Source organism: Elephas maximus, chromosome 16, assembly GCF_024166365.1.
Source record: "Elephas maximus indicus isolate mEleMax1 chromosome 16, mEleMax1 primary haplotype, whole genome shotgun sequence".
Classification (NCBI taxonomy): domain Eukaryota; kingdom Metazoa; phylum Chordata; class Mammalia; order Proboscidea; family Elephantidae; genus Elephas; species Elephas maximus.
In genome coordinates this window covers 7,207,579-7,228,888 of record NC_064834.1, presented here as the reverse complement: position 1 = coordinate 7,228,888, position 21,310 = coordinate 7,207,579, and the positions used below count along the sequence as shown (strand labels likewise).

The following is a 21,310-nucleotide window of genomic DNA, read 5'->3' as shown; positions in this document are numbered from 1 at the left end:
GACACAAACTGTCAAATGCCAAAGACAAGAAGAGAATCTTGAAAGCAGCAAGAGAGAAGAAACTTGTCATGTACAAGGGATTCTCAATAAGATTGACAATTTCTTAGCAGAAACCATAGAGTCCGGAAGGCAGCTTTGAAGTACTGAAAGGGAAAACTGTCAACCAAAAATTCTATATCCAACAAAACAACCCTTCAAAAATGAAGGAGAAATTAAGACATTCATCTGAAAAGCTTTTCCCTCTAATGAGACAAGGATTTCCACTCTCTCCATTTATAATCAACACTGTACTGGAAGTTCTAACCAGGGCAATTAGGCAAGAAAAATAAATAAAAGCCAACCAGATTGGAAAGGAAGAAGTAAAATGATCTCTATTCAGATGACATGATCTTATATACAGAAAATGCCAAAGTACTCACAAAAAAAACTACTAGAACTAATAAGCCAATTCAGCAAAGTTACAGGATATGAGATTAACACACACAAATCAGTGGTATATTGGTGTCACTGAAAAAATGTTAAATTGGCAAATATGTATATATTTTACAGCAATAAAACAATCTGTTGTATTTCCATATATTAAAAAAAAAAAAAAAACCTGTTGCCGTTGAGTCCATTCTGGCTCATAGTGACCCTACAGGACAGAGTAGAACTGCCCCATAGGGTTTCCAAGGAGTGGCTGGTGGATTCATACTGCCGACCTTTTGGCTAGCAGCCGAGCTCTTAACCACTATACCACCAGAGCTCTATCTCTGTATATTAGCAATGAATAATCTAAAAATGAAATTTAAGAACAATTCCATTTATAATAGCATAAAAATAGTAAACACGGAGGTGCAAGACTTGTACACTGAAAACTATAAAACACTGCTGAAAGAAATTAAAGAAGACCTAAATAAGTGGAAAGACATCCTGTGTTCATGGATTAAAAGACTTAATATTGTTAAGATGGCAGTACTCCCCAAATTGATCTGCAAATTTCAAAAAATTCCTAATAAAACTCCAGCTGCCTTTTTTCAGAAACAGACAAGCTGATCCTAAAATTCATATAGAATTGCAAGGGACCAATAGTCAAAACAGTCTTGAAAGAACAAAGTTAGAAAACACACTTTCCAATCTCGAAACTTGCTGCAAAATTACAGTAATAAAGTGTGGCATTGGCACAGGGATAGATCTACACATCAGTGGAATAGAACTGAGAGTCAGAAATAAACCCATTCGTCTATGGCCAATTCATTTTTTACAAGGGTGCCAAGACAATTCAATAGGGGAAAGAATAGTCTTTACAACAAATGGTGCTGGTACAATTGCTTATCCATATGCAAAGAAATGAAGTTGGAGCCCTATCTCACACCATAATAAAAAAATCAACTCAAAACAAAGACCTAAGTGGAAGAGCTAAAACCCTTAGAAGAAAACATAGGAGTCAACCTTCATGATTTTGGATTTGACAATGGATTCTTGGATATGATATCAAAAGCAAAAGCAACAAAAGAAAAAAATAGATATCTTGGACTTCATAAAACTGAAAAGCTTTGTCCATCCATCAGGAAAATGAAAAGATGACCTACAGAATGGGAGTAAGTATTTGCAAAGCATACATACCTGCAAATCATATATCTAAAATAAAGGTCTAGTATTCACAATATTTAAAGAATTCCTACAACTCAACAAAAGACAATCCAATCAAAAAATGGGCAAATACATGTTTCTCAAAAGAACATATACAAATAACCAACAAACACATGCAAAGATGCTCAACACCATTATGTATTATGGAAGTGCAAATCAAAACCACAATGAGATACCGCTTCACACCCACTCGGATGGCTATAATTGAAAAGTCAGATCATAACAAGTGTTGGAGAGGATGTGGAGAAACTGGAACTCTCATACATTTCTGGAGAGAATGTAACGTGGTGCAGCTGCTGTGGAGAACAGTTTGGCAGTTCCTCAAAAAGTTAAACAGAATTGCCATACAAACCTGCAGTTCCACTCGTAGACATGTTCCCAAGAGAAATGAAAACATCTGTTCACACAAAAACTTTTACATAAATGTTCATGCAACATTATTCATAATAGCCCAAAAGGGGAAATAACACAAAATGTCCACCAACTGATCAATGAATAAACAAATGTGGTATACCCATACAATGAAATATTCAGCTATAAAAAGGAATGAATTACTGATACGTACAACATGGATGAACCTTGAAATGATTACGCTGAACGAAAGGAGCCAGACACAGACAGCCATAACTTGTGTGAGTCCATTGGTATGAAATACCCAGAATAGGCAAATCCCTAGAAATAGAAAAGGGTTGGTGGTTGCCAGGGGATGGTGAGAGGATGAAAGGGGTCTCCCTCCATTTTCCTAATTGGTAAGGAGTTTTTGTTTGGGGCGATGAAAATGTTCTGGAATTAGATAGTGGTGACGTTGCACCGCGTTGTGAAAACACTGGAAGCCACTGAATTTGTAGTGTAAACTGGTTAAAGTGGTGAATTTTGTTATGTGAATTTGACATCAGTTTAAATAAAAACTTGAATGTGACACTTCCTTTGGAGATGGTGTTACAATGCAAATTCTGGTCCAGGTGATGCTGCTGTGCTCACCTGTGGCCACACCGAGTAGGTGTGACGCTGTTGTGCTCACCTGTGGCCACACTGAGTAGGAAGGCTCTAGAATGGCTTTCTGCTGTCTCTCCGGCCGGTCCCTCTCCTCTGTGAACCAGCCCCTGCCCTGCCTGCTCCCAGAAACAAGGAGTGCTGACGCAGAAATGACGGGGGGCTCCGGGTCTGAGCCTGGAGAGAATGCGGACCTCAGGACATGGGAGTAGACGTGGAAGGGCCTGTGTTACAAGGGTCGTTTTTTCAGCAGACGCAAAGGGGACCAAAGGAGTTGCTGTGATTTCATGCAGTGCTGGAAAAGGTAGGCGAGAAGGCAGCTTTGCTCGCAGAGAAGAGCTGTCTAGCAGGTGTAGCACCTCCAGCCTCTGGGCTTCCGCCTCTGGTGCTCAGGAGGGATCTGAAAGAAAGGGGGCGACCTGGGAGTGAGCCAGCAGGGGGCGATGCAGGGCCCCGGAGTGCCCTGCAGCCTCCATCTCTCCCTCTCCCAGGGCCTGGGAACTCCTGTGCCAGGGAGCTCGGGGCTCAGGGAGGGAGCAGGGTGGCACACACCCCTCCCTGAGCAGTGGAAACACCAGTCTTCCCCGAGAGTGTGTTGTGGTGGAACACGCGTGGACCCCGAACGGAACGGCGAGGAAAGGAGCCCAGGGGCTTTGTCTGCGGAGTGGAAATGGCCAGTGAAGGAGGCAGCTTCTCGGCCTCAGGGTTTTGCTGAAAGGGGAACCCAAGGGGCCAGCTCTTCCGGGAGCCCTGACCTGACGCTGGGCTGCAGCAACCCCCGAGGTGGGGAGTGGGAGGGGGTGTGCCCCCCCACTCCTGTCCCAAGGGCCCGAGCCTCTCCCTGCTTGTCGAGGGGCACCCATGTGGGGGACCAGCCATTCCTGTCCTGCTTGCCCCATTGCCCGGCCTCATCTCCGGGGGCCGTCCTCTTTGCCACCCGAGCCACTCACCGTCTCCTAGGAGGTCGGGGGCTAGGCTGAAGGGCCCCGGGGGCAGGTTCCAGGCCAGCTCCTCCAGCAGACCTAGCAGGCCTTTCACTTCTGCCTCCAGGTGCTCCACCGTCTTCTCCACTGTCTGCTCAGAGCAAGGGGAGGAGGGACAGTCGAGGACAGCGTGCTGCCGAGTTCACCCTGGACCTTGGGGTCAGACTCAACCCTGACTTCCCTTTATCAGCCACATCCTAATGAGCACTCAGTGCAGGATTCAGCGGGGACCTGCGTTCTCCTTGCCCCGGCTCTGCCCCAGCTGTGCCTCAGTTTCCCCAGATAACAATATGTAGGGGCTGGATGAAGGGTTCCCTCTGTAGGGCTGCTCCTGGCTCTGGCGCTCACTGGCTTTACCCGGTCACAGGTTTGTGGTGGAGCCACCCTGGGATACCGTCTTCCTTTTCAGGACACTACCTGGACCTCACACTCCTTTTGTTGTCCTGCCCCCTAGTGGCATCTCTCCCAAATGACAGGTTTGGGATTTTGAAATTACTTCTATTCAGGGTTCTTGTAATGGTTTTTGACCAATGGGCCCTCTTGGCAGTCTGGTGAAGCCTATGGACCCTTCTCAGAATAATGCTTTAAATGAAAAAAAAAAAAGAAAGAAAGAAACATACAGGATTACAAAGGACACCAATTAAATAGTCAAGTATTAAAAAATAAAATTTTGATATATATATTTATTAACCCATTAAATGACATGATCTAACATCAGGTCCAATGGCTACCATAATTTGGCATACTGATGAGAATAAGTGATATTCTGAGATATTTGCAGTAAGTCCAGCTGCTAACCAAAAGGTCAGCAGTTCGAATCTACCAGCTGCTCCTTGGAAGCCTTATGGGGCTGTTCTACTCTGTCCTATAGGGCAACTATGAGTCAGAGTGGACGTGACAGCAGCGGATTTGGTTATGGGGTTCTGTGAAAATAAAGATGTCATTTTTTCCCCACATAAGCTTATGGAGCGCAGGTTAAGAACCATGGCTGTGTAACAACACAGTGACAGAATTTCTACATTCTTGTCAGTAATTTTGCGGAGATCTCTGACTGGGTTGTAAGCAAGGCTCCAGGGGAGGCCTGCTGGGAGCTGGTCAGCCTAACAGCCCAATGGGGCAGGGAGCTGTTTAACATGGTGGTCACTGGGCAGAATCTCCTGACATTCCAGAGCGAGGCTGGGCTGAGCTCTGTAACCACCAGCCTAGCAGGTGATCCTGAAGCTGTGGGTCCTCCCCAGAGTACCCTTTGTACCTCTTCCATGACGTCTAAGCGGCCTTGGATAGCCATGTGTCTGTCACACACGCTGCTCCGGGCTGGGTCTCTTCGGGAGGGGCTGAAGGGTTCAGCAGCTGTGGGAAGACAAGGCCAGTCACCATGGGGCCCTCGGTTTCCCTGTAACTAGAGACTCTGGAAGAACACTGGCTCGAGTGAGGTCCTGAAGACAGCCACCTGGAGGAGCAGGGACGCTCAGGTGTGGGTGGGCATGCGAGCGTGTGCCTCCCCAACCACTCATGTGTCCCTTTGGCCGTGATCACCTACAGTCACAGGTGAGCCTCAAGGAGGTGACGCCAGAGCAGGCTCAGGAATGATCAGGGTCAGCCAGTTAAGGCAGGGAGGAAAGGTTCCAGCCAGGGAGAACAGCACGTGCAAAGGCAGAGAGGCATGACATAGCATGGCTCGTGGGACAAACCCTCAAGGGAGCTGGAGTGGCTGGAAAGTACACAGAGAGGTAGATTGTGGATACTAAGCCAAGGGGGCTGAACTTTATGCCAGAGACTTTCGGAAACCAATTATAATGCTTGTTTTGGGGTTTGTTTTAACACAACAGTCACACACATGAATGTTCAAAATACAGACAATGGATTGGAGGGAAATGCCTTTGATGACAAGAGTCCTTGAGTGGCACAAATGATTAAGCGCTCAGCTACTAACTGAATGGTTGGCAGTGAAATCCCCCCAGTGAAGCCTCAGAGAAAAGATCTAGCAATCTTCTTCCGAAAGCGCACAGCCACTGAAAACCCTACGGAGTGCAGTTTTACTCCGAAACACAGGGAGTCGCTGTGAGTCAGAACTGACTTGACAGCAACTGGTTTGGCTTCTTGTTTGGTCTTTGAAGACAGGAGGTTACTGCAGTCATCAGGGGAAGAAGTGAGGAAGGCCGAACGGAGGTATCAGTGGTAGGAAGAGAGGAAGAAACGGTGGAGACATGTTCGTGGTACCGTTGACACAGGTGGCCAGTTAATAATACCTGACACTTGATGAGTGTTAGCGTGTACCATGCTTACTGAGCACACTCTTAACTCATTCCACCTCTACAATAACCTATTGCTATTCTCAATTTACACGTAAGGAAATTGATGCACAGAGGGGTTAAGTGGTGTGTCCAAAGTCACACAGCTAGTAAGTGGTAGATCTAGGGTTCAATCTGTCCAATTCTCGATTCATTATTTTCCTCCCCGAGGTGGGTTCCTCCTCTTCATCTGGTAGCATGAATAACCCTCACACCAGAAGACTTGCAGCCTTGTTAAGAGCTCAGCTTCTACAGTCAGTGGATCTAAGGTGTCTGTGGGCATCAGAATTAACTGGAACCTCGGCAAAGACTGACAGGAAGAAGGGTGCTGTCCCAGAAACAGGGAGAAGAGCTTCACAGAGGATGGGGTGTCCGCACGGCCTAACACAGCAGAGAGATCTAGCAAGATAAGGACTGAAAAAAACAGGGCAATACAAAAGTTACTGCTAAACACACTTCTAGCAGAGTGTGGAGGCACAGCAGTTCAGATCGCAGTGGGGTGAGAAAGGAAGGTTAATCCACAGAAAACCCATTGCTGACAAGTCGATTCCAACTCATAGCGACCCTACAGGACGTAGGAGAACTGCTCCCTAGGGTTTACAAGAATCAGCTGGTGGATTTGAACTGCTGACGTTTTGGTTAGCAACCCAGCTCTTAACCACTGTGCCACCAGGGCTCCAAGGGAAGGTTAGGAGGTAGGAACTAATCCTGGAAAAATTTTTCACGAAGCTTGCTATGAAGGGAGGGAGATCAGATCACAAGGTCTAGAGAAGTGCTTCTTTTTGTTGCTCCTGTTTTTTCAGCATTGGAGAAACACAATCATGCTTGTAGTGTTTACAGCTGAGGGACAGGCAGAAGGAAGGAGAACCAAAGGAAGGCATTTCCCAGAGAGACGGGAGGGGGTCACGGAATCCAGAAATGCCTGTGAGGGGAACTGGCAACACAGGGAAGGAGGAGAGAGGAATTCACCAAAAATGGCTATAGATAAATTTCTAGAGGAACAAAAAGCTGAGTGAGTTCCCACCTGATAGCATTGTTCATTTTGTAAAGTAAGAGGGGACTCACCTGCTGAAAATTCACACAGGTTAGAAGGGAGGAGAGCTAGTTAGATTTTCAGAAATTTTGTGAGTGGACTGTTAAACACAGCCAATAAATAGGAGTCATGGCGAGAGCATTTACACCATGGAAATCGGCAAGTGCTTTTTTTTTTTGAGGGTCAGTTTATCAGCACACCACTGTATGGGGGCTAGAGTAAGAGAAGGGCTTCAGGAGGAGATGCGGAGAATGAGGAAGGCTGTATGTGAGGACCTTGCAGAATGACCAGGAACCATGAGGCACTGTGGAAGCACTAGTCCTCCAGGACAGTGCTCAGAAGTATGGATGTAGAGCAGCAAAGGCAGGTGGTTGTCTGCAGCGGAATCGGGGAGTCTGCAGGATGAGTATGGTGGAGGGCAAACAACCACGGAATGTAGGATTTATCCACTGACAGTTTAACGGATGAGCTCTGGAGTCTAGCTCGGATAAGGAAGAAAGTAGGCCAATAAGAGGGCCAATAAATTGGGAAAAATAGAGGGGATGAGGTAATTGCAGCGACAGAGGGAACAAACTGTAAGGGATACTGCAATTTCAGCTTTTAGAGGTGGAGCAGCTTCAGGTAACAATGACCAATGTTGTGGCCACGGTGGTGGGACATCTGAAGCAGAGTAGGGTTAAGACCTCTCCAGGAGCAAAACTCTTTTTAACTGTAAGGCCTTGGTGTTGGATGCGTTGCCCAAGAGGATATTTAAAGTTGTCCAGAAGGTTGGCAGGTCTTGAGGTGAGGAGGAGATGGTGTGCTATTTTACTGGTGATGAACATGTAATTCTGAGAAGTTAAGTGACTTGCCCGAGGTCACACAGCTAGCCAGATGACTGACCCCGCTTCAGTAAGCTCATCTCTTGGAGCTCTGCCTCAAAGCCCACCTGCCCTAAGATTCTCTCATTCCAATTCCCTCTGGATCCAGACTCTGTCAGTCAAGGATGACAATCAAGAACTCCCTTCCACTCTGAACATCTTTAAGGTTTTTTTGTTGTTGTGTGTGGAGAACAATTTGTTTTGTTTTGTTTTTAATTATTTAAATATTTAAATGTATTTAATTATTTCCCTGAATTGAGCTTAGAAAAGCCTCTTCAAAAGACAGTGGTCTTATTGTTGACTTGGGAGGGAGGTGTTATAATGGAAGCTTGGTTATCTTTTTTGAAAGACTGTCTTTTAGAAATCCATAGTGAAATATTTACAGATGAAATGCTATGATATCCTGAATTTACTTCAAAATAATTCAGCCTGGGGAATGAGGAAGACATGAGTGGTGGTATATAGCAAACAAGATTGGCCAAAGTTGATCACTGCAGTTGAGTAATGGGGACACAGGGTTCATTCTACTATTTTTAAAAAATATATTGTTTAAAATTTTCCGTAATAAAAAGACAGTTGTATGCTGGAGATGCCAACGAAAAGCAGAAGCCATTACAGGCTGCACACATTGATATAAAAACATTCAGGACACGGGAGGAGGTGGTCAGAGGAACCACGCCCAGAGGCTGAGCTCTATTCTGAGAGGCCCTCGACAGGCAGGAGCAGGCCAAGAGGGGGCCTTGGTGAAGGGACTCCAAATCCTTGACTCATACTAGCTGAAAGATCAGTCTGGAGAGGGAAAGACTTGAGAGCTACTCCCACTCACAGGGAGAGCTGTCCCAGGAAGAAGGGATCTGTCCTGGTGTGTGTGTGTTCGCTCAAGCTCCACCCAGGGACCTTTGGCCAAGTCTTTCCCCAGAGCCTTTCTCCCTCTGCTAGTCCCTAAATTACTCCCCTCTCCACTTCCTTTCCCAGGTTAGGCCAAGGGGAAACAATGGGGCCCTGCCAGCCAAGTGGGGATCTGCTGGGTTTGTAAGTCACAGACAACGTAAAGCCGCTCCTCTCTGTTGGCCTGAAACACCCTGCTCTCTATATGTCTGCAATGAGGCCTAACTTGGCCCCAAAACATCTCTAAGGAAAAGACTGGGCTGGGCTTGCTATCCACACCGACACAGCACTAATCCTTCACATCTGGGCAGATCTGCACTCTGTGCACCGCGGTGCAGCTGACCATGAGTTCATTCAGTCCTCCCAACAAACTAAAGGACAAAAAAAATCCAAAACCAAACCCAGTGCCGTCGAGCCAATTCCAACTCATAGTGACCCTATAGGACAGACTAGAACTGCCCCATAGAGTTTCCAAGGAGCGCCTGGTAGATTCAAACTGCTGACCCTTTGGTTAGCAGCTGTAGCTCTTAACCACTACGTCACCAGAGTTTCCACTAAAGGCCAGGGCCCTAACAACTACCCTGTATTTCCTGCTCCGTCCTCCCTGTGGTCTGACCATGGCATTGACTTCAGCAGACTATGGTAGAAAATACAGTGGCAACCCCAGTCCTGCACCTGGCTCAGCCACTAACTGCTGCATGACTATGGGAAACCTAAGTGTTGAAAAGCAAAGATGTCACTCTGAGGACTAAGGTGCGCCTGACCCAAGCCATGATACTGTCAATTGCCTTAAATGCATGCAAACCTGGGCAAAGAATAAGGAAGACTGAAAAAAGAATTGATGCCTTTGAATTACGGTGTTGGCGAAGAATATCGAGTATAACATGGACTGCCAGAAGAATGAACAAGTCTCCTTGGAAGCGAGGATTGCGAGAATTCGTCTCACGTACTTTGGACATGTTATCAAGACGGACCAGTCCCCGGAGAAGGGAAACATGCCTGGTAAAGTAGAGCATCAGTGAAAAAGAGGAAGACCCTCAATGAGATGGATTGACACAGTGGCTGCAACAATGGGCTCAAGCGTGACGATTGTGAGGATGGCGCAGGACTGGGCAATGTTTTGTTCTGTTGTGCATAGTGTTGCTATGAGTCGAAACCTACTGGTCGCCACCTAACAACAACACAGGAAACCTTCTCCTCCCCAAGCCTTTGCTGCCCCCTCCCCCCGCACCCCGGGACATGGGTGGGGTCAGCCCGAGGCCCTGCCTCCAGATGCCCACAGGCTTCAACTTTTAGCTACGAGGACAGAGCCAGTGTGAGTGATGAAGAGGCTGCTTATTTGACCAGCAGCTCCAGCCAGGCGGGAGCTGGGCGCCTTCCATTTCCCCCGTACGCACACAGCAGCCCCACTGTACTCTCTTTCCTGGCCAGTAAGGGACAATAATAATGCCTGCTTCACAGGGCTGCTGGGGAGCTCAAACAAGAGCACATGTGGGGAAGGCAGAAGGATGGTTATGAGGGACCTTGAACAGCCAAGCCTGTGGTTCCCCAGTGTTTCCTTTCTTCTTTCCCTCCACCCTCCCAGCTCTGCCAGTTGAGAGTGAACCTTTGATGCTGGGTGCTTTCTCTGGCCCGGCTCCTGCTCTGGGCCTGGTGTGCACCCTGGGTGGGGGCCGTGGGTGGGGCATCCGTGTGCTGGAGAGAGCAAGCTACCGGGTGGATGCCGGAGGTCGGGTGCTCGCTGGCCCAGCTTCTGAAGAGACATGACCACTGGGTCCCAGTCCTCTGAGATAGGAACAGGGGTGGATTATCCAAACGCAAGGTAAGCACAGGCTTCCTTGTGCTTCCTTACTAATCTGTAGTGCACAGTTTCACATGGGACTTACCACATCAAAACCCATGTGAAATTGTGCACTACAGATTAGTAAGGAAGCACAAGGAAGCCTGTGTTTACATTGCTGACTGGGAAATCCCTGTCAGGAACTGTACACGGGAAAAGAGGTTTTGATTGTGTAGGAAGGTGCTATGGAGTTGGGAGGGAGATAGATGCCAGCTGCACCTAGAAGAAAATCTTTGATGTGGTGAAAAATGTGAAATTGTTCACTACAGATGATCTGGTAAGCAAGGTAAGCAGGGTGCTTACCTGCCTCTTGGATAATCCACGCCTGGGTAGGAAGTATGGGCCCCCCACCATTTGAGAGCATACGACACCTCTTATATCTGCGACCCAAACACTAAGAAAGTGTTCACAACACAAATGATGTCTCCTGTGCTGGATGAAAAGAAATCTTTCCTCAGGGGTGACCCTGACAGATCTGCAGTGCTTTCTGGATCGTCATAAGACATAGTCTGCTTTGTAAGTCAATAAAAAAAAAAAAAGTCAATATAATATGATAATATATCTGACCACATTCAATATTTGTGTAAAGTTTTTGTGGTTCTGGTTCAGCAGAGCCTATTTTCAAACAATCATATGAGCAAGTCCAATATGTGAAGCAGTCCTGTGACTGAAACAGGAAAGGGTCCCCTCAGTCCCCCAAAAGTGAACTCAGATTCTGAGGAACATTTTTTTTGTTGTTGTTGGGGAACGGTTGTGTCTGTTTCCCTTGGTCTCAATCATTTTCCAGGTCTGGTCTGGATTTGAGCCTTGCTGGTCACCCTGAGAGTTTATCAATGTCGTTCCAGTAAATTCGGTTAGTATTTTGCTTAGGAACAAGCTAAGCTGCTGTAACAAAGGAACCAAAAAACCCACTTCCGTCGAGTCTATTCTGATTGTGGTGACCCCCATGTATTGAAGAGTGAAACTGCTTCATAGGGTTTTCTTGGTTGTGCTTTTTTTGGAAGCAGATCTTTAGGACTTCCTTCCATGGGGACACTGAGGGGTTTGAACTGCCAACTTTTAGGTTAGTAAAGGTTAGTAGTCAAGCGCAAATTGTTTGCACCACCCAGGGACCTTACTGTAACAAAGAGCTCCCCTCAATTATATATGTGTTTATTTCTCATTTATTGGTATTGTGTATCAGGTAGACTGGCTGGTGGTGGTCAGGGCTGGAGGGCAGCTCTACTCCCTGAAGCCATAAAGATTCCTTCTACCTTGGAACACTGTGTTTTTGGGTTTTTTTTATGCACTGGGTTATAACAATGTACTAGAACACTCCAAAACCCCCAGAATGCTGAGAAGGTCTAAAAAGCCATCCAGGATAAATGTCTCCCTATATGCCATGTGTCATGGACTGAATTGTGTCCCCCCAAAATATGCGTATCGATTTGGCTAGGCCATGATTCCCAGTACTGTGTGACTGACTGTCCACCATTTTGTTATCTGATACGATTTTCCTATATGTTGCAAATCCTACCTCTATGACGTTAATGAGGTGGGATAGGCGGCAGTTATGTTAATGAAGCAGGACTCAATCTACAAGACTGGAGGTGTCTTGAGCCAATCTCTTTTGAGATATAAAAGAGAGAAGCGAGCAGAGAGACGGGGGACCTCCTACCACCAAGAATGCAGCACTGGGAGCAGAGCGCGTCCTTTGGACCCGTGGTCCCTGCACTTGAGAAGCTCCTTAACCAGGGGAAGATTGATGACAAGGACCTTCCTCCAGAGCCGGCAGAAAGAAAAACTTCCCCTGGAGCTGACGCCCGGAATTTGGAATTGTAGCCTACTAGACTATGAGATAATAAACTTCTGTTTGCTGAAGCCATCCAGTTGTGATATTTCTGTTATAGCAGCACTAGATGACCAAGACTTCATCAAAAGAATACAAGGTTGGGAGTCAGAGATGACTTGGCAGTAGTGTGACTTTGTGCAAGTTAAGGGCTTTCCCATCCTGGGCCTCAGCCGCCTCCTCTGTGAAATGAGAGGCTGGGTGGATGGATATGGAGCAGAGATGAGCTGTACACGTGACACCTACGCAGCTGCCTTGAGGCCCCAGAGAGCCCAAATGTGTGCCTTGGGTCAAACTGTCTCTGAGTGGTATGCTCTCTACTACATTTATTTTTACAAGAAGTAAAAAAGGCCACAATCCCTGCCACAGCTCTTTAGCATCTTCCTTTTCACCCAAAACAAAAAGCAAGACCCCAGTGGAAGACAGATGCCCATGGGGAGTGGGAGGGACCCTGAGGGCTCCCCCAGTGGTGCCCCAGGCGTGGGTAAGAATGGTTACTGATCCTGCAAACGCTTCTAGCAGCAAAATAAGAAAGGAACTCAGCTAAGGCCTCACCTTGACTATGGGACCTATTAAAAAAAGACTATCAAAAACAACTACAAATGCATGAACAAAAGACAAATTAGATAACTGAGATTGCCTAAAGATTAAATACTTATGCTCATCAAAAGACTTTATCAAAAGAGTAAAAAGACAACCTACAGACTGGGAAAAAAATCTTCAGGAAGGACATATCCAATAAGGTCTAATATCTAAAATACGGTGAAAACTTCAACAACTCAACAACAAAAAGGCAAACAATACACTTAAACAATGGGCAAAGGACATGAACTGACACTTCACCAAAGAGGACATTCAAGCAGCCAACAAACACATGAAAAGATGCGTGTAATAATACACCACGAGAGAGATGCAAGTAAAGCTTTACCTTAATAAAAAGTCTCTACAAGTAACACAAAACATTTCCCCTAATATATAAAGAGGATTTACGGATCAATATGAAAAATCCCAACACCAAAATTGGAAAAGTCTAGGATAATTTACAAGAATTAGTAGAAATGACCATTAGGAATTTGAAGAAAGTCTAACTTCAGTAGTCAAAGAAAGGCAAATTAAAATAATGAAGGCCACCTATAAAGCATTCTTGTACCCAAAATAAAATCTAACTACCATCAGACAAAGCTTCCAGCTCTAAATACCAGGGAAATATTTAAATGAAACCAGGGGGTTGCAATCAATAAAATTTAAATGTAGAAAACTTTACAGGACAAACAATTCAGTTTCTTCAACAAATAAATTTTAAAGGGGGAGGGGATATGAAAAAAGAAGTGAGAACTTATGTATTAAAAGAGACTTAACAGACATGTCAGCCAAACGCAACGTAGGTATCTTATTTGGATTAAACAAACCAAATGTAAAGACATACGACAGAATCAGGAAAGTTTGAACACTGATTGGATTTTGATGATAATTGTCCATTTTTGGGGTGTGATAATGGTATTGCAGTTATGTTTATTAAAAGAGTACTTATCTTTTAGAAATACATATGGAAGTATTTACAGATGAAACTATATTATGTCTGGGATTTCCTTTAAGATAATCTAGGAAGGGAAGAGAAAAAAAAAAAAAAAAAGGAAGGGAAGAGAAGGCCGGGTTTACAGATGAAATGAGATTGGCCCTGAGTTCATACTTGTTGAAGCAGGGTGGTCAGAACACAGGGGTTCACTATGCTATTTCCTTTATTTTTTATCCAAAACTTTTCATAATAAAAAGTTAAAAAAAATAGAATATTGTCTGAAGTCTGAAAGGTTATACACAAAAATGTGTGACATCAACGTGATATTTTGTTCACACATTTATACTTTCTATTTTTCTTAAGAAGCCATGGCGCTGCAAACGGTTAAGTGCTCAGCTGCTAACCAGAAGGTTGGCAGTTCCAACCCACCCAGCTGCTCTGCAGGAGAAAGACCTGGCCATGTGCCCTTTTGATCAGTTGTGTCAAAAGAGGCCACTTGGTGTCCAGATGGGGCTCCTCCCTCTGGGGGAGGTTCTTTGTCCCCTCAGCCCCTGCACCCTGGTGCTGAGCTGGGAGGAGGCTAAGGGGGAGGGAGGTCAAAGGAAGGGCAGCTGCTGTGGGCCAGGCTCCATGCCGGGCATACTCCCTGCCACTCCTCATGCAGCCTTGTGAAGAAGCCATTGTTGTTCCTCCTTAACAGGTGGAGAAACTGAGGCTCAAAGAAACAATGGAGTTGTCCAAGTGGACATGGGAAGGACTCGATGTGTCCTGACTCCTGTGCTGGGCGTTTCCCCGCTTACCCAATCCCCATAGCCGACCCTGCGGGGTGAGTACCCTTCTCCTCCACTTACAGAAGAGAAAACAGCTTCAGAGAGGTGAAGCTACTTACCTGAGGTAACCCGAACACCAGGCCCTTCCTCCAGGGTCAGGGTTGGCCTTGACCCTTTCCCTCAGTGCTAACTCCCAGAGTTCACTGTGGCCTCAGGTGAACCTGGGGCTTCCATCTTAGTGCAGGGCACTGACTGGGTAACTCAAAGTCCCCTGGCTCCAGGCTGATGGGGGAACAGCCTGGAAGAGGCAAGGGCCAACAAAGGGCCAGGAGCTGGGGGCCTGGTGAGGGCTGTGCCTTGGCACCACCTTGAGACCTGAGCCTCCTTCTCATCCGGACACCTGGGCTGCGCCAAGCCTTCTCTGGCTAAGGGGACTGCAGGAGACAGTGGGTGAACGGGCACGTGGCTTGTAAACTGTGGAGTGCTGTTCAGTGCGCAGGGCCTTGGTGCGGTGGAGCGAACATCTGTGCCCACTCCTGAAGGACTGGGTTGCAGCCCTGCCCGTTACCAGCTGGAGCAACACTTAATATGACCTGGCCCCTGGGGGTCTCACCTGTGATTCAGCAGCACTAAAGGCAGGGGGGTGCGAAGGGTAAAGGGGGCAGTGCAAGGCAAGGACCATGGTAGCCATCAGAGGCCCAGAGGGCAGCTCCTTCCCATGCCCCTACCCCCACCCACAGCAGCCCAGGCCCCCGGGAAAGCTCTCTGCAGGTCCCGAGGCTGTCTTCCTCACCCAGACCTCGGAAACCACGCAGCCCACCTGGCAGGTGAAGACTGTCTTGGGGCAGTCTGCCTGGTCCCTGACAGCTGGGTCACCTGCCTGAGCTCAGCTACCCAGCATGCCTGACCACACCAGGCCTTGGTGCTCTGCTGGGCCTCTGGGAGGGAGCTGGTCTGGAGGGAGGGGAGCCCACTGGAGCCCACCCCACCGTCACCCTGCAGTGACCTGCCACTTCCCGTCATCTCTGCCTGGCCCTGTCTCCTGTTTTCCCCAGCTCTGGGCCTGGCATCGAGTTAGTTTCCCCCCTCACTCTCTTTCTTTCTGTCTTTCTCAATCTATCTTTTTGCCTCCGTATCATCTCTTTCCTTTTTTCTCTTGCCATTTAGTTCCTATTTATCTTCTTCACTGGCTCCTTTGTCTCTCAAACTCCTGTTTCTTTCCATCCTAGTCCATGCCCATCTGTGGTCTCCACATTCCCTTTCTGCCTCAGCCTCTCCTTTCCTCTCTTCATTCCTCCCTCTCTCTTTTCTCCCTGTCTCCATTCCTCTGATTTTCTCTCTCTGCATCTCTGTTCCTATCTCTGTGTCTCTCTCTCTTTCTCTGTCTCTCTCTCTCCGTCTCCATCTCTCTCTGTTCCCAGTTCTCACTCCTCTCCGTCCCTCCATCTCTGTGTCTTGCTCATCCTCGACTGGCCCTCCCCGAGTCCCCCGGCCCATGCCCCACTCACCCGCGAAGGCGCCCGTGGCGCGGAGCAGGGCGAGCCCGGCCAGTGCGCAGAGCAGGGGCCGCATGGTGCTGCTCGGCCGAGCGCAGCGCCGCGTCTGCCCGCGGCCGCCTCCTCGGGATCGCGCTGGCCGGCCCGGGAGGAAATGCGCGCGGTCCGAGCCAAAATTCCTGGGCGTCTCCGGGCTTTCTGGCTCCAGCGAACCCGCCCCCTCCATAGGCCCGGCACACCCCGCGGGTGGCGCAGAGCCCAGACACCCCGCAAGCACAGGGGCCGATGTGCCAGCCTAGGCACCTCCCCAGCAAGGGGCTGCCCCCTGAGTCCCTCGCGCCTCTCAGGGGCCCCGGCACAGAAGGAAGAGGTGAAGGGATGCGCTTGAGGCGACAGCTCCCGGGGCCCAGGTATGGGTTATGAACCCATTTCACAGACGGAAAGACTGAAGCTTAGAGTGAAATGTCTTTCTCAGTGTCATTCACAGCTGTGGCACAGCAGGGATTTGAACCCCCAACTCCTAGGAGTGAGGAAGCTTTTCTCTGCCCACCCACCAACAATTAACTCATTCTAATTTTTTTTTTTAATTACATCAGACAGCCTCTGGCCCTGAGAGGGAGACCCAGCCTTGGTGTCTGCTCAATAGAAACGAGCTGTTGTGGTAAAGAGTAAAAGTAAGGTTAAAAGATTAAAAAGGCACCCTTGTCTGGTGCCCTTTCTCAAGAGGAATGCTTTCAGTCTCTCTCTTTTTAGGTTGATGCTGGCTCTTGGCTTCATATAAATGCCTTTTATTATGTTGAGGAATTTTCCTTCTATTCCTGTTTTGCTGAGAGTTTTTCTTTTTTTAATCATGAAAGGATGTTGGACTTTGTCAAATGCCTTTTCTGAGTCAATTGATAAGATCATGTGGTTCTTGTCTTTTATTTATGTGATGGATTACATTGTTTTTCTAATGTTGAACCATCCCTGCACACCTGGTATGAATCCCACTTGGTCATGGTGAATTTTTTTTTTTTTTTTTGATATGTTGTTGAATTCTATTGGCTAGAATTTTGTTGAGGATTTTTACTTCTAAGTCCATGAGGGATATTGGTTGGTAATTTTCTTTTTTGTGATGTCTACCTGATTTTGGTATCAGGGTTATGCTGGCTTCATAGAATGAGTTTGGGAGTATTCCATCCTTTTCTACGCTCTGAAATACCTTTAGTAGTAGTGGTTGTAACTCTTCTTTGAAAGTTTGGTAGAATTCTCCAGTGAAGCCATCAGGGCCAGGGCTTTTTTTTTGTTGGGAGTCTTTTTACTTACCTTTTCAATCTCTTCTTTAGAGTTTATTTAGTTGTTCTACCTCTGTTTGTGTTAGGTAGGTAGTGTGTTTCTAGAAATGTGTCCATTTCCTCTAGGTTTTCAAATTTATTAGAGTACAATTTTTCTGAGTATTCTGTTATGATTCTTTTAATTTCAGCTTGGTCTCTTGTGATATCACCCGTCTCATTCCTTATTTGGGTTATTTGCTTTGTCTCCTGTTTTTCTTTTGTCAGTCTGGCCAGTGGTTTATTGATTTTGTTAATCTTTTCAAAGAACCAGCTTTTGGTCTTGTTAACTCTTTCAGTTGTTTTTCTGTCTTCTATTTCATTTAATTCTGCTCTGATTTTTTATTATTTGCTTTCTTCTGGTGCCTGAGGGTTTCTTTTGTTGCTCTCTTTCTACTTGTACAAGTTGTAGGGATAATTCTTTGATTTTGGCCCTCCTTTTTTTTATGTGTGCATTTATTGCTATGTATTGACCTCTGAGCACTGCTTTAGCTGTGTCCCAAAGGTTCTGATCAGGAGTGTTTTCATTCTCATTTGATCCTATGAATTTCTTTATTCCATCCTTAATTTCTTCTATAATCCAATCGTTTTTGAGCAAAGTGTTGTTCAGTTTCCATATGTTTGATTTATTTTCCCTGTTTTTTTTTTTTCTGTTATTGATTTCTAGTTTTATGGCTTTATGGTCAGAGAAGTGCTTTGTAATATTTCGGTGTTTTGGATTCTGTTAAGGCTTGCTTTATGATCTAATATGTGGCCTATTCTAGAGAATGTTCCATGTGTGCTAGAAAAGAAAGTATACTTGTCTGCTGTTGGGTGGAGTGTTCTGTATATGTCTATGAGGTCAAGTTGGTTGATTGTGGCATTTAGCTCTTCTGTGTCTTTATTGAGCTTCTTTCTGGATGTTTTGTCCTTCACCAAAAGTGGTGTGCTGAAGTCTCCTACTGTTCTTGTGGAGTTGTTTATCTCCCTTTTCAATGCTGTTAGAGTTTCTTTTATGTATCTTAAAGCCCTGTTATTGGGTGCATAGATACATAATATGGTAATATCCTCCTGGTATACTGTCCCTTTAATCCTTCTATAGTGTCCTTCCTTATCCTTTGTGGTAGATTTAACTTTGAAGTCTGTTTTGTCAGAAATTAGTATTGCTATTCCTGCTCTTTTTTTGATGGTTGTTTGCTAGATATATTTTTTTCCATCCTCTGAATTTTAGTTTGTTTGTGTCTTTAAGTCTAAGATGTGTCTGTTGTAGGCTGCATACAGATGGATCATGTTTTGTTAATCCATTCTGCAACTCTCTGTCTGTTTATTGGGGAATTAATCCATTTACATTCAGAGTGATTATGGATAGGAATGAGTTTAGTCTTTTTTGTGTGTGTGTTGTTGATAGTTTTTTTCCTTTAATTTTTTGTGCTGAGTAGTTTTTCATTGTAAATTGTATGTTCCTCTTTTTCATTGTTGTTGATTTTGTTTTTGCTGAGTCTTTATGTTTTTCTTGTATTTTATTTTGATGTGTAAGATTGTTAGTCTCCTTTGTGGTTACCTTATTACTTACCCCTTTTTTTCTAAGTTTAAACCTAACTTTTATCTCCCTATATCGCCTTGATTTCCTCTCCATATGAAAGACCTATGACAACATTTCTTAGTCCCTCCTTATTGATTTAACCAGGCAAGGATGCCCTGCATCACCACTCTTATTCAAGATTGTGCTGAAGGTCCTAGCCAGAGCTATTAGGCTAGATAAAGAAATAAGAGGGCATCCAGATTGGAAAGGAAGAAGTAAAGGTATCTCTATTTGCAGATAACTGATCTTATACACAGGAAAACCTAAAGAATCCTCAAGAAAACTACCGAAACTAGTAGAAGAGTTTAGCATAGTATCAGAACACAAGGTAAACATACATAAATTAGTTGAATTCCTCTATACCAACAAGAAGAACGTTGAAGAGGAAATCACCAAATCAATACCATTTACAATACCCCCCAAGAAGATAAAATACTTAGGAATAAATCTAACCAGAGACATAAAATACCTATACAAAGAAAACTATAAGACACTACTGCAAGAAACCAAAAGAGACCTACGTAAGTGGAAAAACATACTTTGCTCATGGATAGGAAGACTCAACATCATAAAAATCTCTCTTCTGCCCAAAGCCATCTATAGATACAATGCAATCCTGATCCAAATACCAGTGACATTTTTTAATGAGTTGGAGAAACAAATCACCAACTTCATATGGAAGGGAAAGAGGTCCCAGATAAGTAAAACATTATGAAAAAGAAGAACAAAGTGGGGGGGGCTCACACTACCTGATTTTAGAACACATTACACCACCACAGAAGTCAAAACAGCCTGGTACTGGTACAACAAGAGATACGTAGACCAATGGAATGGAATTGAGAATCCAGACATAAATCCATCCACATATGAGCAGCTGGTATTTGATAAAGGCCCAAAGTCAGTTAAATGGAGAAAAGACAGTCTCTTTAACAAATGGTGCTGGCATAACTGGATATCCATCTGCAAAAAAAATGAAAAAAGACCCATACCTTACACCATGCACAAAAATGATCTCAAAATGGATCAAATACCCAAATATAAAATCTAAAACAATAAAGATCATGGAAGAAAAAATAAGAACAATGCTAGAAGCCCTAACATATGGCATAAAAAAAATATATGGCATAAACAGTATACAAAACATTACCAACAACATACAAACACCAAAAGAGAAATTAGATAACTGGGAGCTCTTAAAAGTCAAAAATGTATGCTAATCCAAAGCCTTCACTAAAAGAGTAAAAAGATCACCTATAGACTGGGAAAAACTTTTTAGCTATGACATTTCCAATCAGTGTCTGATCTCTAAAATCTACATGATACTGCAAAAACTCAGCAACACAAAGACAAATAACCCAATTAAAAAATGGGCAAAGGATATGAACAGGCACTTTACCAAAGAAGACATTCAGGCTGCTAACAGATACATGAGGAAATGCTCACGATCATTTGCCATTAGAGAAATGCAAATCAAAACTACAATGAGACTCCATCTCACCCCAACAAGGCTGGCATTAATCCAAAAAACACAAAATAATAAATGTTGGAGAGGTTGTGGAGAGACTGGAACACTTATATACTGCTGGTGGGAATGTCAAATGGTACAACCACTTTGGAAATTGAATTGGTGCTTCCTTAAAAAGCTAGAAATAGAATTACCATACGATCCAGCAATCCCGCTCCTTGGAATATATCCTCGAGAAATAAGAGCCTTTACAAGAACAGATATATGCACACCCATGTTTATTGCAGCACTGTTAACAACAACAAAAAGATGGAAGCAACCAAGGTGCCCATCAACAGATGAATGGATAAATAAATTATTGTATATTCACACAATGGAATACTACACATCGATAAAGAACAGTGATGAATCTGTAAAACATTTCATAACATGGAGGAATCTGGAAGGCATTATGCTGAGTGAAATCAGTCAGTTGCAAAAGGACAAATATTGTATGAGACCATTATTATAAGTTTAAACACAGAAGAAAATATTCTTTGATTACGAGGGTAGGGAGGGAGAGAGAAGTATATGCGCTAACTAGACAGTAGACAAAAAATTATTTGAGGTGAAGGGAAGGGCAATGCAACGCAGGAGAAGTCAGTACGACTGGACTAAAACAAAAGCAAAGAAGTTTCCTGAATAAACAAAACGCTTCAAAGGCCAGAGTAGCAGGGACCGGGGTGTGGGGACCATGGTTTTGGGGGACGTCTAGGTCACTTGGCATAACAAAATGTACTAAGAAAATGTTCTGCATCCCACTTTGGTGAGAGGCATCTGGGGTCTTAAACACAAGCAAGTGGCC

At 45.1% G+C, this 21,310-nt stretch overlaps 1 protein-coding gene across 1 annotated transcript; it reads right to left on the bottom strand.

Moving 5' to 3' along the window:
• Positions 1–489: 489 nt before the first annotated feature.
• Positions 490–16,356, bottom strand: PLAC9 (placenta associated 9). Its single transcript, XM_049856029.1, has 4 exons — positions 16,143–16,356; positions 4,861–4,958; positions 3,576–3,699; positions 490–3,025 (listed from the first exon to the last, which is right to left on the bottom strand). Exons 1-4 carry the CDS (start codon positions 16,354–16,356, stop codon positions 3,015–3,017), a joined length of 447 nt encoding a protein of 148 aa, XP_049711986.1. The 3' UTR covers positions 490–3,014.
• Between the last annotated feature and the right edge of the window lie 4,954 nt (positions 16,357–21,310).